The sequence below is a fragment of the Caretta caretta genome, chromosome 14 (genome assembly GCF_965140235.1).
Source record: "Caretta caretta isolate rCarCar2 chromosome 14, rCarCar1.hap1, whole genome shotgun sequence".
NCBI classification, from domain to species: Eukaryota; Metazoa; Chordata; order Testudines; family Cheloniidae; genus Caretta; species Caretta caretta.
In genome coordinates this window covers 42,914,886-42,938,498 of record NC_134219.1, presented here as the reverse complement: position 1 = coordinate 42,938,498, position 23,613 = coordinate 42,914,886, and the positions used below count along the sequence as shown (strand labels likewise).

The 23,613-nt window shown below is 44.4% G+C and overlaps 1 protein-coding gene across 1 annotated transcript in view; it reads left to right on the top strand.

Annotated features, from left to right (window-relative positions):
• LOC142069112 (butyrophilin subfamily 1 member A1-like) overlaps positions 1–23,613 on the top strand; it is a 59,558-nt gene that overhangs the window by 2,094 nt on the left and 33,851 nt on the right. Inside the window, exons 2-5 of the mRNA XM_075119491.1 lie at positions 11,324–11,443; positions 17,117–17,464; positions 18,657–18,949; positions 20,858–20,963. Of these exons, the coding sequence (XP_074975592.1) occupies positions 11,344–11,443; positions 17,117–17,464; positions 18,657–18,949; positions 20,858–20,963 (847 nt within the window). The 5' untranslated portion in view covers positions 11,324–11,343. The remainder of the gene's footprint in view (positions 1–11,323; positions 11,444–17,116; positions 17,465–18,656; positions 18,950–20,857; positions 20,964–23,613) is intronic.

Sequence of the window (23,613 nt, the reverse complement as noted above, 5' to 3'; positions counted from 1 at the left end):
ACTCAATGATTTTCAAAATCCTGCCCTTAATTCTCTTAATTCATATTCAGGGGAGTTCCTTCTCTCTCTCTCTCTCTCTCTCTCTCTCTCTCTTTTTTTTCCCTGGGTCATGGGACATTAATATCATTTTACACTGATCTGCTCTTTTTTGTGCAGACTATGGGACGACTGCTGTCACTGCATAATATGCAAACGAGTTCACATAACAATGCATTTATCCCTATTTTTATTAAATGTGTCCTTTGCAATTTTCTGTTCCTCAAACTCTAATATCCAGCTTGTCCTAATCACTGCAGCCTACTCATTAAGTTACACTGTTGTTGTGTTCTTTTTATTCTTCCTGTTGTCTGGATGACATTTCAATGAAGATAAAGGTTCTCTCGTTCTGCCACAGCTCCGGATTCATCTCCTCTCTGCCTGGTTTTATTATTTATTTTATAACTGTTTGATGTTCACAAGTTGGAACCAGGTAGGAATCCTCAAGGCCTCTGCTGCTTCCTATAGGTTTTTGTTTAGGCCCCAGGCCTGCAGTGCCTTACAAATGGGCTGAGCTTTATGCACTGCGAGCAGTCCCATTGAAGTCAATGGAAGTAATCCCAGTGTGTAAATGTAAGCACAGAGCAGGAGCGGGCCCTTACTTGTTGTTCTTTAGCTGTGTTTCTGTTGTTGCTGGACTACTTGATCTGACCTTGGGGTAATTTGCAGTCTGCTTCTTCATCCATGTCTTTTGTAAAAATTGCCAAGAGGGCCCAGCTCATTGGATGGATGTTCTTTTACTGCGGGTAATACAAACCTAAACCATTAAAATGATTAGGTTTTATATTTATAAAAAGAGCCCATCACTCTCTCTTTAGTTGCAAATACAAAGGTGAAGGGACCAGGAGCAGGTTGGTTGGTTGGTTGGTTATGTTTGGTTTGTTTTATAAACACCTTCCTGCCTCCCTAAGCCTTCAGGACTAATAACTCCCCAACACACCTTATCTCAGTTACATCCTCTTCCATCCATTCCCTTCCCGACAGAGAATGGACTCTAGATGTGCCAGACCAATGGGGTGTTGCAGCGCTGAAGATCCTTCACTGAAAGCTTCCCACCACCATTCTTCTCCCACTAAAACCAGTGAGAGTGTAAGACTGAGCATCCCAGCTGCTCTCTGCCACCCTTGTATCACATCAGGAGAGAGGTGGTCACCTGGTCCTAAACCATTCGGTGCTTCTTGTGTCAAAAACCAAACACCTTGAACTGCACCAGATATATAGTGGGAGCCAGAGCAGATCCCAGCGCTAGGGTCACAGAATCCTGTTTGAAGAGCACAGACAAGGAAACAGGAGATGACAGTCTGCAGGAACTGCCAACTAGTCCTCAGGTGATAACGGGATTCCCACACTGCAAACCTGAGCACCGAAAGCTGGCAAGGCCCTGAGGTGCTGATCCAAATCCCATTGAAATCACTGGGATTCTTTCCATTGACGTCAACAGGATTGGGATCAGGTTCCCAGCCACTTAAAAGATCCTCCACTTTCCCTAGTTTACCCGGCCTAATCCTACTCTCTAGGCAGAGCACGCTACTGCCAGTGGCAGCAGAATTGAGGGGGCAGATGTAAAATATTTTTTCTCTTTGAATGACTTTTCTTTTGTGTCCTGGTCAGGGCCGGATTTAGGGACAGGTGACTGCCTGGGGTGCCCGGCTTGGGGGGTGCCAGGCTCAGGGTGCTGTTTTTGTTGGTAGCGATAAAAGGGAAAATAGAATGTTTGAAGTATAATGCCCCTAATTCTGGCCCTGTTAACGTTCTAAGTCTGTCACCTGCTGTCACACTGTTCAATACTTGTCCACCCAGTGTTGGTGCGCAGTTCAATTTCTTGATGTTAGTACATTTCGGTTATTCTTAAAACTAAGAAGTTTCTGTAAGATTTACAGATCCTAGTCTGCAAATGCATCATCTTATGTGAGAGAGAGAAATCGTGCATCAAAGTCATGAAATGAGCTACAAATGTGATTAAAAAATAAAGTATTTAAAGGTTTAACAAATGGAGGGGGGGTGTCAAAGATGCTCCTTACCTGAGGCGTCATTTGATGTGGGGCCAGCCCTGGTACTTCTAACAATGCAGGTTTCAGAGTAGCAGCCGTGTTCGTCTGTATCCGCAAAAAGAACAGGAGTACTTGTGGCACGTTAGAGACTAACCAATTTATTTGAGCATAAGCTTTTGTAAGCTACAGCTCACTTCATCGGAACTGCCCCCTGGGACCTCCTGTCCCTTATCCAACCCCCCAACCCCCTTACCATGCTGCTCAGAGCAGCGTGTCTGGCAGATGTGCCATCCGGCCAGAGCTAGACATGCTGCCGCTCTGCCCTGCAGGAGCGTGCAGCCCCGCCACCCAGAGCGCTGCCCATGAGGTGGTGTGCCCGCAGGGGAGCAGAAAGAGCGGGGGAGGGGCTGGGGGCTAGCCTCCCTGGAGGGGAGCTCAGGGGCCGGGAGGACGGTCCTGCAGGCTGTATGTGGCCCGCAGGCCATAGTTTGCCCACCTCTGATCTACATCCTTCTTGGTTTCTTGTTATAATTTTACACAACTCTGTTAATGAACTTCTTGAATGCAATGCGTCATCTTCGGTGGCTTCTCCTGTGTCCGGAACTTCCATTCCTTCAATTGAGATGCTCATTAGTTCATTCACGTGATCAGGCAGAAGGCGACTTTCTTTCAAAACACACAATTCTATTCAGTGATGAAAAAGAACGCTCAACTGTAGCTGTTGTGACTGGGAGTAGCAAGAGATGAATTCCTACTTCTTTCAGCCCAGGAAACACAGCACAAAGATCAGGTCGAGCCACTAGTGATGATAAAAAAGAAGTTTGAAGTCAAATCTTCATTAATTCGTTGTATGATATTCCACTCTGTGTTCAAGTTCTCTATTCTGTCCTGAGCACATGGCAGCCCCATTGCTGGTAGTGTCTCACTCCACTCAGCTGCCAGTGTTTTATAGGACAGGCATCTGTAAAAGCTACACAGTGGTTGAGTAGAATCTAGAAGTCACTGTTGTAGATTTTTAAGAATCAAGTCTGTGTACTTTTTCAGTTGCCTTAACAAACGCTTCTTGTCCTCTTCACTTAAGGATTCAATATAAATGCTTTCATTAGTCAACTTCTGGACTGAAGTCTTTGCTTCTTCCAGTGCTCTTTCAATGGATAGCTCTCTGATCCAAATGTAGCTTCTGTTGCTCGACAAAGATCTACTGCTGTTGTAGCAGATGCCTGGATGACATTGTTTAATGACCCAAGTGGTTTCAACAGTAGACTTACGAGAGAGAGAATGGCGATAGTCTTCTCTGAACGTAGTAGCAAAAGTAACCCACCAGCCTCACTACTTAGATCCATCCCATCTTGGTAGATACTTTCCAAAGCCAGTAATAATGGCTGGAGTAATTTTAAGACAACAGCCAAGGATTGCTCATGAGAAAGCCAGCGGGTTTCCCCAGGTTGGACTAATTTGAACTTCAGTCCCAGTGTATCTTCTATATTTTCCAAGATATTCAGTCTTTTTGGACTCTTGCTGAAAAAAGAATGTAATGAAGACATTAAATGTATAGCTTTTTAAATGTATTTTGAGGAGTCTGCAGCTCGTAGTAGTGCTTGTCGCAGTGTGCATAGGGGAGATTAGGGTTAAACTTTTCTCTGAGCAAAGCTTGTACTCCACCATGTCTTCCAGAGAAGTTTGCAGCTCCATCAAATGCACAAGCAGCCATCTGTTTGGGGTCCAGCTGACAAGCATTTAATTATTTATAATATGCTCAAATGTCCCCCAGAATCCATACAGTGTCACATGCCCTAAATGATCCAGGGAAGACACCTGGTAATGATGGTTTGCCTGTTGAGTTTTGCAAGGCCTTTTGGACCCTTTTTGGGACTGACTTGCTCCAGGTTTTTCAGGAGAGCATCAGGGAGACGATATTACCACTTAGTTGTTGTCGAGCAATTCTCACCCTTTTGCTTAAGAAGGGGTACCTTGGGGAGGGAGAGGATTGGAGATCTGTGTTCCTGTGTTGATCCAACTATAAACTTTTCTCAAAGGCCTTGGCCAACGGATTGAAAACTGTGATTGGGTTGGTTGTGCATCATGACCAGACCCATTGTATCTTCAATAGGTCCACTTTTAACAATCTTTGCCTATTGTGGGATGTAGAATGTTATTGAAAGTTACCTAGAAACAGAGAAATGCAATTAAGTTGAGTGCTGCAGGGTTTTGTTTTGTTTTGCCAATAATGTATCCTGTTCATAGTTTTCCATTTTCTCTGTATCCAGGTTGCCTTAAATCATTGTGACTGTGTTTACACTCAATCCATTTTTTTGGTTATTTTATCCCCTCACCTTGCCTGCGACCCCCCCTGCCCCCGAGCCAGGCCCCCAGCAGGATCCGGGTTTGTCTGGACTGTGGCCGGGGGCAGGTGACATTTATCGATGCTGGTGCCGAGGCCCCGATCTTCACTTTCCTGCCAGGCTCCGTCCCTGGGGAGAGAATCCGCCCCTGGCTTGGGGTGGGGCCAGGATCCCGGCTCAGCCTGTGTCCCTGAGGCACCAGTGGGGGATATCCCACCAGGGACCCTGAAATCAGACTCTTTAGCCTCAGACACCCACCAGTCTCTCTGACTCTGGAGGATTCCTATCTTCCTACAGACTTTCTACCCTGTGGTATCTATGGCTGTGTAGGCTCTGTGGAGTCTCTGGACTATCAAACCATATAGAGCAGGGAGTGATGGGCGTAGAGAAGCCAATCTCATTGCTTTAAGGATTTTGTAGCCTTTTTGTCTCTCTCCGCTATGGTCCGATAGGACTCTGACCATCCAGGCTCAAACAGTTTCATTGAATAAGTTAGAGTGATTGGAGGGAAAGGAATGAAAAAATGGGCTTCTTTAGTAAGTCATCCAGTCTCTGTGACCCTGCAGGACTCCCATCTGCTCTTTCCCCATCTCCCCATCTCTATGGCCCCTGGGTACTCCACCTCCTCCCTCCCTCCCTGCAGCCCCAGGGATGGGAGGGGGGAAGAAGCCCTGGAGCTGCAGGAGGGGCAGAGGGGTCCTGAGGGGCAGAGGTGGGGGTTGGGCAGGGGGTAACACTAACAGCCGGTCTGGGGACAGGCAGATGTCGGGGTGGCAGGGACACTGCATGAATCAATCAGGGTTTGGGGGGTTGGGGAGAAGCTGGAAGCTCTGCAGCAGAAGGGAACGTTTTGTACAAATCTGTCATTGGGGTCGCCCAGCCAGAGCTCCTGCCAAAGAGTGGCAGAGTGGGACAGAGAGATTTATGACCTGTTACTGTATGCATCCGATGAAGTGAGCTGTAGCTCACAAAAGCTTATGCTCAAATAAATTGGTTAGTCTCCAAGGTGCCACAAGTCCTCTTTTTCTTTTTGCGAATACAGACTAACAGGGCTGCTACTCTGAAACCTGAAAATGAGACTCTAACTCATTAATTCCCTGTATTAATTCCTGGACATTGGTGCTATTTTTGTGCCATTAAGGAAACTGTTCTAGGAGCTGGGGATCTCCTTGCCATACGCTGTCGTTATTAAAGCTCCTTCTCTGCTCCTTTTACTTCCCTGTTACTTCCTGTAAATAAAAGATTAAAAACAATTTGTTTTGTCTTGTTCCACTTTGCAGCTTTTGGGGGCAGTCCTGGTAGGGTGACCAGACAGCAAGTGTGAAAAATGGGGATGGGGGTAATAGGAGCCTATATACGAAAGACCCAAAAATCAGGACTATCCCTATAAAATCGGGACATCTGGTCACCCTAAGTCCTGGGGTTTGCTTCCTGACTTAGTTTTGTCCCCCTAGCCTCCCCCTGGAATATCGTGGCTCTAGGATGAGAGTTTGGGTTTTACTGGGATGTCACTCTCCAGCCTGTGCTCTGTCTCTGTCCTGTATACCCCCATGTCAATGAGGAATTGCTCAGCTGTGCTCTGCGGAGAGGAGACTGGTTGCACAGGGGACAATCCGTGAAGGGACTCAGGTGTTACAATGCTGAGATCACAGGGCCTAGTTTTTAGGCAGGTAAAAAATCACAGGAACAGCCCTGTGACCCGCAAAGCTGAGTTAGGGGCCTAAACTCCCTGTACAATGCATGGGCATCACAGGCACCTTAAAGTGCGATTCACAAAAGCCAACTCAATAGGCAGGGACCAGATGGGAACCTAGCATAGGGTACTCCGGTCTATCCTTTCACCTGGATAGGCCCACCTTTTTGATAGATGGTCCCTTACACCAAAAATCACCCCAATATTCAGGTTATGCCTAGTCCCAAAGGACTAGTCACTTTCCCATATTTCATACAGCATCACACAACTGACCTGGGGTGACACTTTATGGTATTCTTAACACCAACAGTATAAAATTGCAAGGAATCTGACCAGCTATGCTGTGTGAGGTATCTGTGAAAAAGTTATAATTTCCCAAGTAGGATAATCTTGTTTATAAGTTTGCATCAGCTTTGTATTGGGAGTTATAGATATGTAGGATATATCTGTATTTCCCAACTTGTGCTGTGTTTCCGGGTAACACCCTCGGACAGATTGGTGTCAGCACTGCCTAGCCTGTTGATGGTCCATCAAGGGACATTGGCTGTACAATAAACCCATTGAAAGACCAGGGACTACGCCTGATAAGTCAGCGAGCCATGTAGGGTCATGTACTGTGAAGCTTGTATTTGGGACAAAGGAAGTACAAGCCTCGTGGCAAAAGAACTTTATTAAGGTGATGTTAAAATAAAAAGAAAACGGTACAGAGTTTAAGCATCGATGTTTCTGGTTATCAGGGAATAACGTACAGATTATCAAGGGGTGCGAAGTTCGGTTATGCCACATTTATTGTAAATATAATAAAAAATATAAACACACACTGCTATGTCACTACTTATTCCTTACTTATCTCTATATACATTCATACAAGTTCTGCATAGCAGTTATAGTTACCAGCCTAGAAGTTGCCAGGTAGCCTGTACACGAGAGTGGAGCCGAGTCCGTGTCAGATGCGCATCCGATGCTCCTGGAGGGTGGTGGCAGAACCAGAGACTCAAAGTTCTCCGTTCTTAGAGTCCATTTTGATTGGAATTTATTCCTATGCCAGTCCATGGAAATTGCTTTGTCATATTGTTAGTCAGGACGGCTCCAGGACGGCTGTCAAGTGCTCATCAGCCTTCTTCATCCATTGAATCGGTCGGGTAGATTCCAGTTTGCCCTCCAGGGGTTCTCTGGTTGTTTCCACCTGGCGCTTTCTTTGGCCGATTGATACCGAATTCCTAGGCTGGCACTTCCCTGATTATTCAAAACCAATCATTCATTCACATACATTCTTTACTTTTAATAAAAAGACATTGATCATTTCACTGAGTATTGTTATTTATTTGAGACTCCCTGTCTTTTAACATTCCTGATACAAACGATAGAGCGTGGGAGTCTCTATGTGATATTTCTATGAGCGCCGCACCAATTAACGGCTTTCCGCGGTTGTTGTTACAAAATGTGTCAATCTCCAGTATAAAGTATCAGTTTACAAAGACTCAATTGAGCAGAAGCAATTGAGAGAGTAAAGTCAATTAAGTAGTTTACGTTCATAACCGTCATCTCAGTTACAAGCAAGGGAAAGTATCAACTCAGAGAGAGTAGAGTCAATTGAGCGGTTTAGGTTTGCAAGCGCCAATCTTAATCACAAAGTATGGCTTAGACTTAATTAACAGCTCACAGGGTACTTAGAGTCATTTGACAGTTTGCAAGCTTTAACACAGACACCATCAGCAGCTATGGAGAGCTGCAAATTAATATTGCAGAATTACAATTATTTCAAATAGGAGAATTACAATTATGATAACAATTATTCCAAATAGGGGAATTACAAATATTAAAAATATGCTGACATCATCTCCATTTTGTCTTCATTCCTTTTTCTTATCTCTGGAGCAACTTTGCTACAAACCAAGTACTGAACAAAGGACTGAATGACCGAACGACCCATTTAAGCTGTGCATGTGGTCCAGAGGGACTTTCAAGCCAGAAAACTCACCAATACTGCTAAGAATGTGATATATGGATGTAAACAGGGTCCATGCTGCCGCCCTGGGTATTCAGCCCCTTGGCCCCCCTCTTCACTGAGTCAGGGACACTTCAATCCGATGCAACACCCATGCTCTTTATTCTTGACAGGTTTCCCACTGCCAGTTCCCACCTATACACAGGCTTCACAGCTACTTTTCCTACAGGCCGCGCCGGCCACAGCCACCGCCACAGCCCTGGCCCCTCTTCTCTGGCTTCCTCCCAGCCTTTATAGCTCTAGGCTAATGAGGAGGGCATGTGTTGCCAGTTACCCAGGCAGGCACAGGGCTATCACCAAGCCCCAATCCATTCCCCTTGACTGGGGCTGGAGTGGCAGAAGCTGATGAAGGGGTTCCCAACCAGCACCCTGCCCCAGTGGACTTTGAAGTATTTGGGTGCTTAACAAGTGTCGTCTTGTTTTTTCTTTTTCTTTTTAGTTTTAGACACTAAAAGATTGACTGGCAGTGAGGTATTATGGGTGAGATCCAAACTCATATTGAACTGGTAATGTGGCTGGCTCTTTGGGGTCAGAAGAACATTAATAAGTTCTCTCTGTACTAGACCTTGTGGCTGATTGGGAACCAGGGAACTGGAATACAATAAAGAGGCTGTATGATTCCTTTTTTGTTGCTTTGTGATAATCAGTGTGGGGGATGAGAAGCATAGTTTGTGACTCTTGGGGAGTTGAACTTCAGTGTTACACACTAGTCCTGTGAGTATTTGCTCTCCTTTTTGCAGCCTGTCATAAATATAAAGGGAAGGGTAAACCCCTTTGAAATCCCTCCTGGCCAGGGGAAAGCTCCTCTCACCTGTAAAGGGTTAAGAAGCTAAAGGTAACCTCGCTGGCACCTGACCAAAATGACCAATGAGGAGACAAGATACTTTCAAAAGCTGGGAGGAGGGAGACAAACAAAGGGTTTGCAAAAAGAAAAGGAGTACTTGTGGCACCTTAGAGACTAACCAATTTATTTGAGCATGAGCTTTCGTGAGCTACAGCTCACTTCATCAGATGTTTACTGTGGAAACTGCAGCAGACTTTATATACACACAGAGAATATGAAACAATACCTCCTCCCACCCCACTGTCCTGCTGGTAATAGCTTATCTAAAGTGATCAACAGGTGGGCCATTTCCAGCACAAATCCAGGTTTTCTCACCCTCCACCCCCCACACAAATTCACTCTCCTGCTGGTGCTAGCCCATCCAAAGTGACAACTCTTTACATAATCAAGTAGGGCTATTTCCTGCATAGATCAAGGTTTTCTCACATCCCCCCCACCCCCATACACACACAAACTCACTCTCCTGCTGGTAATAGCTCATCTAAACTGAGCACTCTCCAAGTTTAAATCCAAGTTAAACCAGAACATCTGGGGGGGGGGGGGGTAGGAAAAAACAAGAAGAAACAGGCTACCTTGCATAATGACTTAGCCACTCCCAGTCTCTATTTAAGCCTAAATTAATAGTATCCAATTTGCAAATGAATTCCAATTCAGCAGTTTCTCGCTGGAGTCTGGATTTGAAGTTTTTTTGTTTTAAGATAGCGACCTTCATGTCTGTGATTGCGTGACCAGAGAGATTGAAGTGTTCTCCGACTGGTTTATGAATGTTATAATTCTTGACATCTGATTTGTGTCCATTTATTCTTTTACGTAGAGACTGTCCAGTTTGACCAATGTACATGGCAGAGGGGCATTGCTGGCACATGATGGCATATATCACATTGGTGGATGTGCAGGTGAACGAGCCTCTGATAGCGTGGCTGATGTTATTAGGCCCTGTGATGGTGTCCCCTGAATAGATATGTGGGCACAATTGGCAACGGGCTTTGTTGCAAGGATAAGTTCCTGGGTTAGTGGTTCTGTTGTGTGGTATGTGGTTGTTGGTGAGTATTTGCTTCAGGTTGCGGGGCTGTCTGTAGGATTTGTGTCTGTCTGTGTGTGCTCTTGCCAGAGACAGAACAGGAATGGAGTCTTAGAACTTTTAGTAAGTAATCTAGCTAGGTATGTGTTAGATTATGATTTCTTTAAATGGCTGAGAAAAGCATTGTGCTGAATAGAATAACTATTTCTGTCTGTGTACTTTTTTTGTAACTTAAGGTTTTGCCTAGAGGGGTTCTCTATGTTTTTGAATCTAATTACCCTGTAAGATATCTACCATCCTGATTTTACAGGGGGGATTTCTTTATTTCTATTTACTTCTATTTTTTATTAAAAGTCTTCTTGTAAAAACTGAATGTTTTTTCATTGTTCTCAGATCCAAGGGTTTGGGTCTGTGGTCACCTATGCAAATTGGTGAGGCTTTTTATCCAACATTTCCCAGGAAAGGGGGGGTGCAAGTGTTGGGAGGATTGTTCATTGTTCTTAAGATCCAAGGGTCTGGGTCTGTAGTCACCTAGGCAAATTGGTGAGGCTTTTTACCAAACCTTGTCCAGGAAGTGGGGTGCAAGGTTTTGGGAAGTATTTTGGGGGGAAAGACGCGTCCAAACAGCTCTTCCCCAGTAACCAGTATTAGTTTGGTGGTGGTAGCGGCCATTCCAAGGATAACGGGTGTAATATTTTGTACCTTGGGGAAGTTTTGACCTAAGCTGGTAAAGATAAGCTTAGGGGGGTTTTTCATGCAGGTCCCCACATCTGTACCCTAGAGTTCAGAGTGGGGGAGGAACCTTGACACAGCCTGTTCTGACCATGGTATTTCCAGTGTGGGCTACCCCAGGCATCCCAGGTCACAAGTTGTACCTCAGATCTCGCACCAAAGACAACACTTGTAGCCAATCCTATAGTAAATGATCTGAGGATTTATGAACTAAGAAAAGAAATTTGAGCATTTTTTACAAGGTTAAAGCAGGTAAACATGAGAGCACAAATGCATCTAACAGAAGCTGCTGTAATATGCAAGCTCCATATATCCTTTAGGGCTAACCCAGGCCAAGCCCTGGGGAACTCTTGCTTATGCTTAGAAATTACTCAAAGACTTTAAGGCCAAAAGTGACCATCATGATCATCCAGTCTGATCAGGAATCTCTCTCTCTCTCTAAGGATGGGACAAAATCAGACTTCTAAAGGAAACACATTTTCAATTTTAAGGCAATGGTTGTTCTAACTCCGTAATATGAAAGAGGTCACTTAATAATGTATTTATTCCTTTTTTATTTACTGTGTCCTCTTTAATGCTTGACTTTAATGATTTAATGTTAATTGGTGTTATGCTCACTATGATACTTTTCTTTCCTCCTTCTTCCTATTGTCTAGATCAAGTGACAGTGAAGAAGATGAAGATTCTCTTATTCTGCCACAGCTCCCGAGCCAGCTCCCCTCTCCCTGGTTTTATTGTTTTCTTCCTTACTTGTTATGTTCACAAGATGGAATCAGGTAGGAATCCGCCCTGTGTCTGCTGTTTCTTAGAGGATTTATTTAAGCCCCTGAAGTGTCTTAACAACATGCTTAACTCAAAGTCAGTGGAACTACTCACAATGTGTAAATTTAAACACACAGCAAGATCAGTGTAAGTGGGGAAATGGTCCTGCTATTGTGGGGAACTTTCCTGGCTTCTACATGACCCCGGTGAAATGGGCTAGCGAAAGGATCCGAGTCCTCGCTCCCACTCCCTTCACCCACAGGCCTGCCTGACCTCGAGGGCTCCACTTCCACTCTCCTGTGTGGCAGAGTCCTCATAACCCCAACAAAGCTGAGCCCAGGATTCTGGTGGGGGGGGGGGGCTTGACCCCCAACCTTGTTGTGGTCACTTAGGGCAGGGGCTAGGGTGTCCCTACTCTGGGGGGCTCTCTCTGCACTGGACACTTCCCTGACCCACTGATCATTACATACAGTTTAAAGCAAATACAATTTGTTAGACAGCAATCAATTTTAAAAAACATAAGGAAAAATGGGAAAGGTTAAAGGAAAGCACATAACCCTGCTCTGTGGCAGGGAACATCACAACCAGCCGTCTCTGGAATGGAAGGGACGTTCACAATCTGTTCCTCACACGTCCCAGACCCCCTTCTCAGGCCCGGCTGTGCTGCAGGGATGCTGCAGGTTGGACACTTGCTCTGGCGGCAGCCACACACCTTCAGGCTCTAGGTGGCAAGACCCTTCTTCCCAGCATCTGGCCATCCCCAATGGGGTTATGACCCCTCTCCCAGTCTGGCCTGCAGGGACCCTTGACTGATGGGGTCTCCCTGCGTGGGCCCTCTGCCCAGGGTCCCCTCTTCCCCTGCTGGCACTAGCTGCTCACTGCACCCGACTCCAGACTACACGAGCCCCCAGCTTCATTCTCCTCTGTGCTGTTGCTGCTCTGCCTCCAACCCCCTGGGCTGCTTCTCTGGATTCTCTGGCTCTGGTTGCTGAAGCTCTCCTCCCAGGACAGGTCTGCTCTGCGGGCTGCTTCTGTGACTCTGCCCCCAGCACTGACCTGCTCCCTGGGCTGGTTCTCTGGCTCCCCAGGTCAGCTTGGGCCCCTGCTCTCTCCTTAGCTCAGCCCCACTCTGTCTGTCCAAGGCGATTTCAGCTCACACGGAGGATGGGACCCCCTTGGCCACCTGACTCGCTCCTTAGCCTGCCCGCCCTGTCAGTCAGGCTGACCTGGAGCATTGGCCTTTCCCCATTGCTCCTGGGGACTGTCAGTGTCAGGGTCCTGATTTCCCATCGACCCTTCCCTTCCTTTTGATCCTGGGAGCTAGCCAACCAAAAACCCTCACTGAGTTTTAGTAATGGGCCAACAATCCTCTTACATTCCCCCTTGCTAAAATTCTGCCACTACAACCACAATATTCACACCGGTACATCCAGGCCCCATGTTTGCAACGTGCTGTATACCAGCATCATGTCATATAAAAATTAACAAAAGAACATTCAACATATTTAACATTCGATGTCTACTTCTTCCTACTATATAGGATAATTTTCATTAAAACACTACATAGAACCAATAACAGAATTATCTCTAAATTTAACAGGCAGTACACCCTTAGTAGTTCTCTGGGACCTTCTTCAGACTGATGATTCATTACCAACAATTTCTATTTCTCTGTCTCCTGGTAACACCAGGTCAATTTGAGGGATCTGGCCATTCTCGTTAGGGTTTGGGTTTGCCCACTCTGTTCCCCTCAATATTCAGTTTGTGGGACTAGAACCGTCCCCCAACTGATTTCAGTCTCCTCAGGACACACTGACCTATGCCTCCTTTGCTCCCCGACTGGACTAAGAAGGCGATGTTCTAACTGGTCCCTATGCACTACTCTTTCAGGACCTCCTCATTCAGGCCGGATGGCGTAAACTGGCAGCTCAGGATTGTTCTGAGCAACTACAATGTGGGGATTCGACTCCCACTTCTGTATTTTATTAAGCCTTCGGTATCTATGGTTACGGACTGGTGCACAGTCACCAGGTCTGATGAGAGCTCCATTGTACTTGCGATCAAAAGTCCTTTTCCTACTTTGGGCTGTGTCTTTAGTTGTGCTGAGAGCAGCTTCGCCAGCTGTCTTTGGGCTGTCATGGACACCTTTGACCCAGTCATGGAAACTGGTCACCTCAGCCTTAGAAAAGAGTTCTTGATGCTTCTCTGGCAACGCCCTTAAGTTAGCCACTTGTGCAGGAACCAGCCCCTTGAGCGCTGCTTGAACTGGAACTGGCAGTCTCCCACCACATCTTTCCTGAGTAAGGGTAACTTGTTCTCCCTTCTCCCTCCTTGTCACCTGCAACTCATTTCCATTCTCCTCAAATCTTGCCTTCACCTGAGGGATCACCTCCTCGGGCTGGTGTACGTCTGCTGTTCCGTTCTGAGGATTCAACTCCAGAGCCTTCACGCTTGAGTTTAGAAGACTCACAGGTACTCTTCCTTTGATGGCACTAGTCAGAACATTAGCTGACTGGACTCCATGAGGTAGGCGTGACCCAGATGTAGGCTCTACCAGCACTCGATATTTGTTGAACCCAGCAGCATTCATCAAGGATCTTCCATCTCCAAGGAGGGAATAGTGGTCTTCCCTTTTCTGCCCACTTTAACATTTCCAATCTGCATTGTGGGGACCAGGGAATGATTCTGCCTCTCCACTGGAGCCAATAGTCTACTCAGAACAGCATTCTTCGTAGAGTGCTCATGACGGTTCATCCTCCTGGTTCCTTCTCCTGGCAAGAGCAGCTCCTTCAGCTCACTCATGTTCATTCCTAGAATCCCTGGGTCTCCTTCTTCCATATGGCTCTCTTCAGAGGCTTTGTCTTTCAGGATGAAGATGCATTTCCCTGGCAGTGTCTGGCCCATGTACTCTATGTCTGCTTCAAGGCACCCCACAACTGGGATTGCCAGTCCATTAACTGCTGTTAGACGTACAAACCTTGTGCTGTGCATAGTCAGCTCTTTGTCCTTCAAATATTTTTGAAAATGCGACTCAGAAATGGTGGTGACTTCTGAGCCAGCATCTAACAAACATCTGGTCTTCACTCCTACTATACATACTTCAGCAGCTAGACAGTCTCCAAATACTCACTTAAAGAAGTCGCTAGATATGCTGGCACTGCCCACATTCCCCTCAATACTGTATGCAGAGTGATTTTCCATGAAGGACAGGCCTAGGAATCCTTCTGCCACTGTTTGGCCTTCTACTGTAGATGGACCACTCACTCCTGGTGCCCCATTGGTTTCGAGTGCCTGGGACTCTGCTCTCCTTCTCAGTGGACATCCTTGGCTAGTATGCCCTGGCTTTTCACAAATGTAACAGGTGTACCTTCCCAGCTCGTCCTTCAGTGGGGATCTTCGGGATCCCGATGTCCTTGGATATTTTGGCATACTAATGGGATTTTTTTCTTTCATCAACTCGGTCATCTCTTGCAGCATCTCCTCCTGTTGGACGCCTAGTTTTTGGATACCTTCACTTAAACTTCCCAATGTTAATTGTGTTTTGGGTCAGGACCTTTTCCCCATTAGTTGCATTCACTTCTTGTACAGGGGTTTGGCATGAGTTCATGGAACTTCTTACCAGGCTCTTCCTTAAACCTCCTTTTCATTTCACAGTGGAGGGAATCATCCCAGAGCCCCAGCACCAATTGCTCCTTTAGGACCAACTTGTCAAGGTTCTTGCCGCTCCACTTTGCTCATTCTCTCCTGGAGATCATATGCATATGCCCAGACAGTTTCACCAGGCTCCTGCTTTCACTCAAAGAACTCCTTTAGTCGGGTTCCAACCGTATCTGAGTGTGATGTGGTATGGAATATGGGTGACCATTTAAAATATCATTGACACCAATATTACAAAATCACAATAAATCATATACAAGATATGCCATGTAAGGCATCAGTAGCAATGTTATGGTTTGCTAAATATGATCATCATGTTTACAGGTGTGTATCATCTTTGTATCATAAGCTATAGATATGTGTGGTATATTTGTGTCTCAAAATTGTGCTGTGCATCTGGGTGACACTCCCAGGCAGACCAGCATCAGCACTATCCAGCCTGCTTGATGGCCCATCAAGGGCAATAAGCTGAACAATGAACCATTGAGAGAAGCCAGGGGCTCTGCCTATGAGTCAGCAGGACATGTAGGGATATGCCTGTGGACAGGGGACTCCAAATACCTTTCCATGCCCATGTGCTGGGAGCTTGTGTTTGGGACAATGGATGTACAAGCCACATGGCAAAGGATATAAAAAGGCAGCTATATCTTCTCCGTTTTGTCTTCAATCCTGATTCTCACCTCTGGAGTAAATTCTCTATAAACTGGTACTTTGAACAAAGGACTGATAGACCCATCCAAGGTGTGGATGTGTTCCAGAGGGACTGTACAAGCTAGCGAACTCACCAGTGCTGCTAAAAACCTTATATGTGGACTCTGAAGTATGTATGTATGTATCTGATTGCTTTGACCATTTAACAACTCTCTTCTCTTTCGTTCCTTTTCTTTTCTAATAAAATCTTTAGTTTTAGATACTAAAGGATTGGCTGGCAGCATGGTATTTTGGGTAAGATTCAAACTAGTATTGATCTGATAATGTGTCTAGTCCTCTAAGGAATTAAAAGAACATTTTGTAAAGTGAATCGAGTTTTCAGTAATGTCTCACTGTACTGAACCTATTCACTGATTGGGAGCCAGAGACTGAGATGCAGTGAAGGGGGTTGTGTGATTTCTTTTCTTGATAACCAGTGTGGGGGATCAGGAGCACAGTTTGTGACTGGTTGGTGAATCTAACTATAGTGTAAACCACCAGTTGTGGGAGAATCTGCTCTCCTTTTTGCAGCCTTCCCTGACGTTGGCATTTCCACTGTGGGCTGCCCTACGCACCTTGGGTCACGCTGAGCATCCTAGTTCACATGCTTGCATCCTCTGTGACCCAATCCTTTCTCAGACACCAAGGCCAACTGGCCTAAAGCTGAATTGATTTGGCTCAGTGAGGCCAAGACACGTGGGTCCCAGAGTTGAAGACCCTTGACTGAAAATGTCCTGGCAGTGACCCCGTCTCACTAAATACAGGTGGAGGGGGGCAAAGGAAGTTAATTCAAGAACCTCAGCTGATCTCAATGAAAATTGTGTCCTCATACGAGGTGAGAGGTGGTGGTCTCCAAAGAAGCCGGGTCCCAAAACATTAGGGTGAAATTCTGGGAGATCTCTGTTGACTTCAGTGGAGTCAGGATTTCATCTTTTCATCCTTCTCATATTCAAACCAATGCTGAAAAATCATATCAGAAATATAGTGACGTTCGGAACAGATCACAGAGCTCAGGTACACAGTGTATATACTCAGGTCATCCTATCCGTTCACGGGGCACTGAAATGGCTCTGTGGCATGTCAAATTAATATATGGGGAGTAACCAGTGACACCTATACGTGATCTGGCCTGTCACTTATTAATGTAACTCTTCCCCCCTAACCCCCTATTTCAGTTGTTTCTTATTGTGCCAAATTTTCAATGTTCAGGCTGGAAATTTGCATACCAGGTGTCTGTCCCAGGCTGAATTTTTGGAAAGTTTGAACCTACTGAATGAGTCATGATTATATTTTATTTTCTCTCTGAGGTTGTTCTCTTTTTGCTTTGGTGTATTTCACAGCTGAATTCAGAGTGATGGGTCCTGGTCACCCTGTCACTGCCATTGTGGGTGAGAACATTGTATTACCCTGTCACCTGACCCCCAGGATGAGCGCTGAGAACATGGAGGTGAGATGGTTCCGATCTGAGTTCTTTTCAGTTGTGCACCTGTATCATGGAGGAAAGGATCAGAATGGAGAGCAGATGCCAGACTATCATGGAAGGACGGAGCTTTTGAAAGATGGCATCCTAGATGGGAATGTTTCCTTGCAGATTCTTAATATCAGACGCTCAGATGAAGGACAATACAGCTGTTTTGTGGAAGATGGTTCTTTTTATGAAGAAGCCCTGTTGGAACTGAAGGTAGCAGGTCAGCAGCTCTTGTCTGTATTATCTCATCCTGGGCTGCAGTTTTTGTTCTTTTCTACTGCAACAACTGTGACTAGCAACTTGTGAATTATTTTAGAGTAACACAATGTGACTAGATTTCAGCACACGACCACATTCAGACACTTTGGAAAATATGCTGAAAACTTTCCCAACGTTTTATTAAAGACATTTTCAGAATGGTCAAGAGATTTCCTTTCCCAAAAGATGTTCTTGACTAACTCCAAAAGGAGGGAGAGAAAGGAGGGAAAAGACTTCTGGACAAATATGGGCTTGGTTTACACGAGAAGAGTAGGTCAGCTGAACTAGGTCACTCAGGGGTGTGAAAAACACATGCCCCATGAGCGACAAAACTAAGCTGACCTAAGTCCCCATGCAGGCAGGGCTGGGTCAACAGAAGAATTCTTCTGTCAACCTAGCTCCTGCCTCTCAGAGAGGGGTATCACCTGGGACGCCAGAAGAAGTCCTGCCCTTGGGGTAAGTAGTGTCTACACTGAAGCACCACAGCGGTGAAGCTGCGCTGCTGGAGCCTCTCACGTGTGGACGGCCCCTGGTCTTCCAATTCCTCTGCCGTCGTTCTGAGGCCTGGCTGAGGTGGGACTGCCAGGTGTACAGGCCTTCTGACGTGGTCACTACTAGTGGTTATTTAGGGGTGTAGTCAAAATCAGTGGCAGCTTTCTCATTGGCTGAGGCCACATAAAGGTGGGGGAGGGACGACAAGTTATGTATTTACCGCTAGCAGATGAGGCCGAGCGTTTGTCCCCTGCTGCTCTGACACAGGAACCATGGAGCCAGTTAGATTGGTTGATTGATTTAAAAAGAGAACAAACAAAATGTTTATCCAATATACTGAAATCTGGCTTTTTGAAAAATTCATATTCCACTAGGTATTTAAACGAAGTGGCCAGATTTCCAAAGGTGTTCAATGTTCCACTGCTCTTGGGTGGAGAGGACAATATCTCTCCTTATTCAGTGAAATTATTTTAAATATTTGTTCACATGTTTTCCTGTGTCCATGTGTATTGGGAATTCAGAAATTCCAGTATTCATTTATCCCTTCTGTATGAGCAAGTGATCTCGAGTGGGAGTAATGGATCCACAATCTATCACTCATCCTTTTTTAGCTGTTAAGTTACCCCATTGATGTATCACACATTTATGTAATTTTCCTCTAGGTTTGGGCTCCAATCCTCTCATCTCTGTGGAGAGTCACCAGGATGGAGGGATCCGGATGGTTTGTCAATCGGCTGGTTGGTATCCAGAGCCCAAGGTTCTTTGGAGAGATCTCAGTGGGAAAGAATTACCATCACTCTCTGAAGCAAAATCCCTCAGGGATAGTGGCCTGTTTGAAACAGAAAATTCTATTATTATAAAAGAACGTTCAAACCAGAACCTGTCCTGTTTGATCAGGAACACCATTCTCAATCAAGAAAAGGAATCAACGGTTTATATAGCAGGTCAGTTACCAGCTAAACCCACACACTGAAATTACCTCCATCAGAAACAAAGCAAAACATAGGAAACAAAGAACTGAAGCATCAGTTGTGCATATTTTACAACCTACATAAAAACAAAGAAGTTCAGATACTGGAACCTTAACAGGGTCACAACTCAGGCAATCTGATTGCCTTAATTTTGCATATTCGGAGTTATCAGAGTTTTGGGTTTCATGTAAATTTAATCTTAACTCTGATACTCCTGAAACTCTTACTTTCAAGGTTTGGTGAATATTTCTTCTAAAAAAAAAAAAAAGAGAGAGAGACTGATTTTGAAAGAGTTTATTCCTAAAAACTTGACTTCCCCTCAGTGATTTTTTTGAATGTAGCAATTTTTACACCATCGTTTGTTTGCTACCTTTTCAGTTAGTGAAATGTCACCAAATGATGTGGGCTTGTTTCTGTTGACATTCAATAGGACTTGTGCTCATAACTCACTTTGCCTTTGTCTACACACAAAAGCCGCCCTGATTATCTCCTGAGTTATTGATGAAACCCTTTGTCTAAACGCTCTTCTGTCAGTTTCAGAGTGTCCTGTGCATTTAGTGTAAGTCAGTTCCTTACTGATTTATACTAAATGGATAAAGGACACTCTTCAGCTGATTTACAGTTTAAGGTTTTGTCAATCAGTTTAGTTAAATTGGGGGAGTCCTGTGACGTGGTCAGCTGTGGAATCAATGTAACAATGACTGCATGAGTGTTACACCAATTTCACTAAACCAGTGCACGAATCCTGTGTGGAGAAGGCCTTAGGCATGTTTGAAATGCCCACCCTGGCTAGATGATGTAAATGCTGTAAACACAAGACCAGCAAAGGAAGATTAATCAATTTCTAGCACTTAATGTTTGGATTCATTGCAATTATGATACATCAAAATAATTGGGGAAATTATTAGTGACTCACCAAAATGGCCACCAGGAAGTTTAAACTTGAAATTAGATGAAGGTTTCTAACCATCAGAGGAGTGAAGTTTTGGAATAGCCTTCCAAGGGAAGCAGCGGGGGCAAAAGATCTATCTGGCTTTAAGATTAAACTCAATAAGTTTATGGAGGAGATGGTATGATGGGATAACATGATTTTGGAAATTAAATATTCATGGTAAATAAGCCTAATGGCCTGTATTGGGATGTTAGATGAGGTGGGATCTGAGTTACCCAGGAAAGAATTTTCTGTAGTATCTGGCTGGTGAATCTTGCCCATATGCTCAGGGTTTAGCTGATTGCCATATTTGGGGTTGGGAAGGAAGTTACCTCCAGGGCAGATTGGAAGAGGTCCTGGAGGTTTTTTGCCTTCCTCTGTAGCATGGGGCACGGGGTCACTTGCTGGAGGATTCTCTGCTCCTTGAAGTCTTTAAACCATGATTTGAGGACTTCAATAGCTCAGACATAGGTGAGAGGTTTTTCGCAGGAGTGGGTGGGTGAGATTCTGTGGCCTGCATTGTGCAGGAGGTCAGACTAGATGATGGTCCCTTCTGACCTCAGTATCTATGAATCTATGAAAAACATTCTAATTACTCTTGCAATTTCTGAATGTTGCTGAACAGTGAGGACCAAATTGTTTGCTGGCATAACTCCACTGAAGTCAATGCGGTTTTGTGAGCAGAGAATTTGCCCCTGAACTCAATACAGCTCTGAATACCATGAATCAAACCAGGCCTATTCATTCACAGCTTAATCAGTGCTAAAGCTGTGTTAGTTGGAGTAATTTTTAAAATCAGGTTTTGGTCTTTTGTGCAGCATGGGGGCCGGGGAGTCATGTTTTCACTCTTACTTCACATACGTCCTGCTGGGGACTATTTATATATTTACATGCAATAGAAAAAAAATTAGTTTTGTCCCTGCTTCCAAACTAATGCAAATCCTGGGGGTTTATTTTTCAGATTCCTTTTTTCCCAAGGGTGAATCCATGGATGGTGGCTCTGAGTGTGATCCTGCTGGTTTTGTTTGGTTTCATTGGCATCACTGTTTATCTATTTAAAATAAAAGGTAAACGTCACAGGGGAAAATTTAGTGAAATTAACAAGAAATTTTCTTCTAATAAATGAAAAAAGGGAAGAATGAAATTTTACACTGGGCCAAGCAGGGGAAGCACGGACCTCCCCTGTGCTCCCCGCAGCAGCACACAGAAGGAAATGTTACTAAGGTTCCCATTTGCTCCTGGAGGCAGTGATCTGCATCAGCCCTTTACAGACCCAGAATATTTCTCCCCCAGAACTGCCTCAGTTAAGCTGAATGGAGTGCTTGGGGAAGGGGGGGGATTGATCCCAAACCTTCTTCACTCCTCACTTTTTTCTGCTCACTTCCCACCCAGCTGTGCAGTTATTCCCTCTTCAGTCCCCATGGACTTTGGGAATTAGTTAATGTATTTTCCCCTCTTCTGATAAGTAAAAATTTTGGACAGAGTTGGGTCCCCATAAAGATTGTGTGTTGTTTTATTTTGGGAGCAGTTGTCTGTGATTTCATTTACTGTTAAAAAGAAATTGGAATGAGACAAAGCCTGGCAAATTTCATCCCAATAGATAATATTAAAAAAATATACACAGTAGAAAAGAGGGGTCTGAATAGACATGAGCTCTGAGCCTTAACCTGAGTTCTGACTATGGTGAGAAACAAGAAGTCAGAGATGGAGAAGGGAAACCTTTTTCTCCTGGTGTTGAGAACATGAAACCCCTCAAAGGCTCATGAATTGTATAATCTCTGTGCAACTTTCATGAAATGCAGAGAACTGTATAACCAAGGGAAGAATGCTCCTAATAAGAATTTATATTTATTTCTGTTTATTTTTAATGGAACAGGACATAGAAATCTGTAAGAGTTGTGCTCTTTCCTCCAACAAGTAAAATTTCTGTACAAATTTGACTCGTCATAAGGGTATTTCTTTATCTGTGAATTTTTGGGGTGGAGTTTTTAAACCAAAAAACAATGAAAGTTCAGATACTGCATCACTAACATCAGTTAGATCTTTGCCATTGACTTCAACGAGTGGAGGATTAAGCACTGAATGCACAAGTCATATCGTTAAAAAAATAATGCTGATAATTTGAGGGCCAGAAATTCCAGTCTGCATCCGCAGAGGTCCCAGCACAGCCAATGGGAATGTGAGAGATAATACAAGAAAGCAGGATTGGGCTCTAATGACTAGATTTTTTTAAGGTACATGGTGAGCTAACTCTCACTGAAATCAGTGGGAGTTAGGCTCCTCAATGCCTTGAAAAATCAGACCCTAATTGCATAAGGAATTCAAACCTTTCAGAATTGTAAATCCTTGAAAATAGTCAGTTACTGTTGGACACTTAACTCTAGTGTGGCCACATGGGTAGTAAAACATGAATGAAATGTTTGGTATTTAGGGGCCAGGCGTTCATATCATGAAAACACACCTTGAAATCTCCATTAACTGGAAATCTTCTTAAATAACTTGTATTTCCATCTGTTTGCTTCATTTCATTTCTTTAGGGAAACATCTTGGAGAAATCAGTAAATTCAATTTTACTCTACATAGAACCTTTTCCATTAAGTTGTTTGCTGTTTATTATTTATGATGATCATTATTAAAGAGAGATCAATTTGAGTATCACATGAAATATCAGGGATAATGTATTGATAATTATTCAGTATGTGGGTAAGAGAAAATCAGAAAGAAAATGTTCTTTGAAATGTATCTTCTCTGAGGGTGAAATCCACATGGTGCTGGAGGCACCATGACATGGGGGACCAGGAGGACTCTGTGCCCTCAAATGTCCTCTTGCCTCATCTGACAAGTAAATAATTTGGTCCAATGTGGATCTTGTCTGTAATTACATTGGAGGAGGAGTTGTTCATTTTTTCGTTTAATGTTAAAAGGAAATTGGGATGAGATTAAGCCTGATCAGTTTCACCCCAACTGGTTTTATGGAAAGTGAGACACGATATTCAACTTTCACAAAACTCAGACAACGGTATATCCATGAGAAAAATGCTCCTAACAATAATTTATATTTATTTCTGTTTTTTAGGGAACCGTGATACCAAAATCGGTAAGTGTTGTGCCCTTTCCTCCAACAAGAAAACTTCGTTCATATTTGTCTCCTCGTGTTTTATTTTTTAAATGAGAAAAACTTGAATGCCCTGATGCTGCACCACGAACATCAGTTAGAGCTGTGCCTTTGATTTCAACGAGTGTAGGATCCAACGCTAAATGCACAAGTCACATCACTAAAAGAATAATGTTGATAATTTTAGGGTGCAATATTACATTCCGTGCACTCCTAAAGCTCCCAGCAAAGTGAATGGGAACATGGAATATGCAAGGAATCGGCATTGGGCTCCAAGGGTAGCTTTTTAAAGGTATTTGGACACCTAATGCCAATTGAAATCAGTGGGAGTTAGGAACCTAAATACCTTTAAAAATCTGGCCCTAATTCCCTGGGGAATTCAAAACTTTCAGAACTGTAAATCCATGCAGATAATCAGTTCTTTTTTGGTGCTTTACTCTAGTGTAGACACAAAATGAGCCCAAATGTCTACACCACAATTTTACAGGCCCCCAGCCCATGTCTTGTGAGCCTGGTTAGCTGCCATGGGTCAATTGGGGGTATTCAGCTGCTGTGTAGCCACAGCCTATGGGACTTGGCAGGTGCTCCGTGCCCTGCCTGTG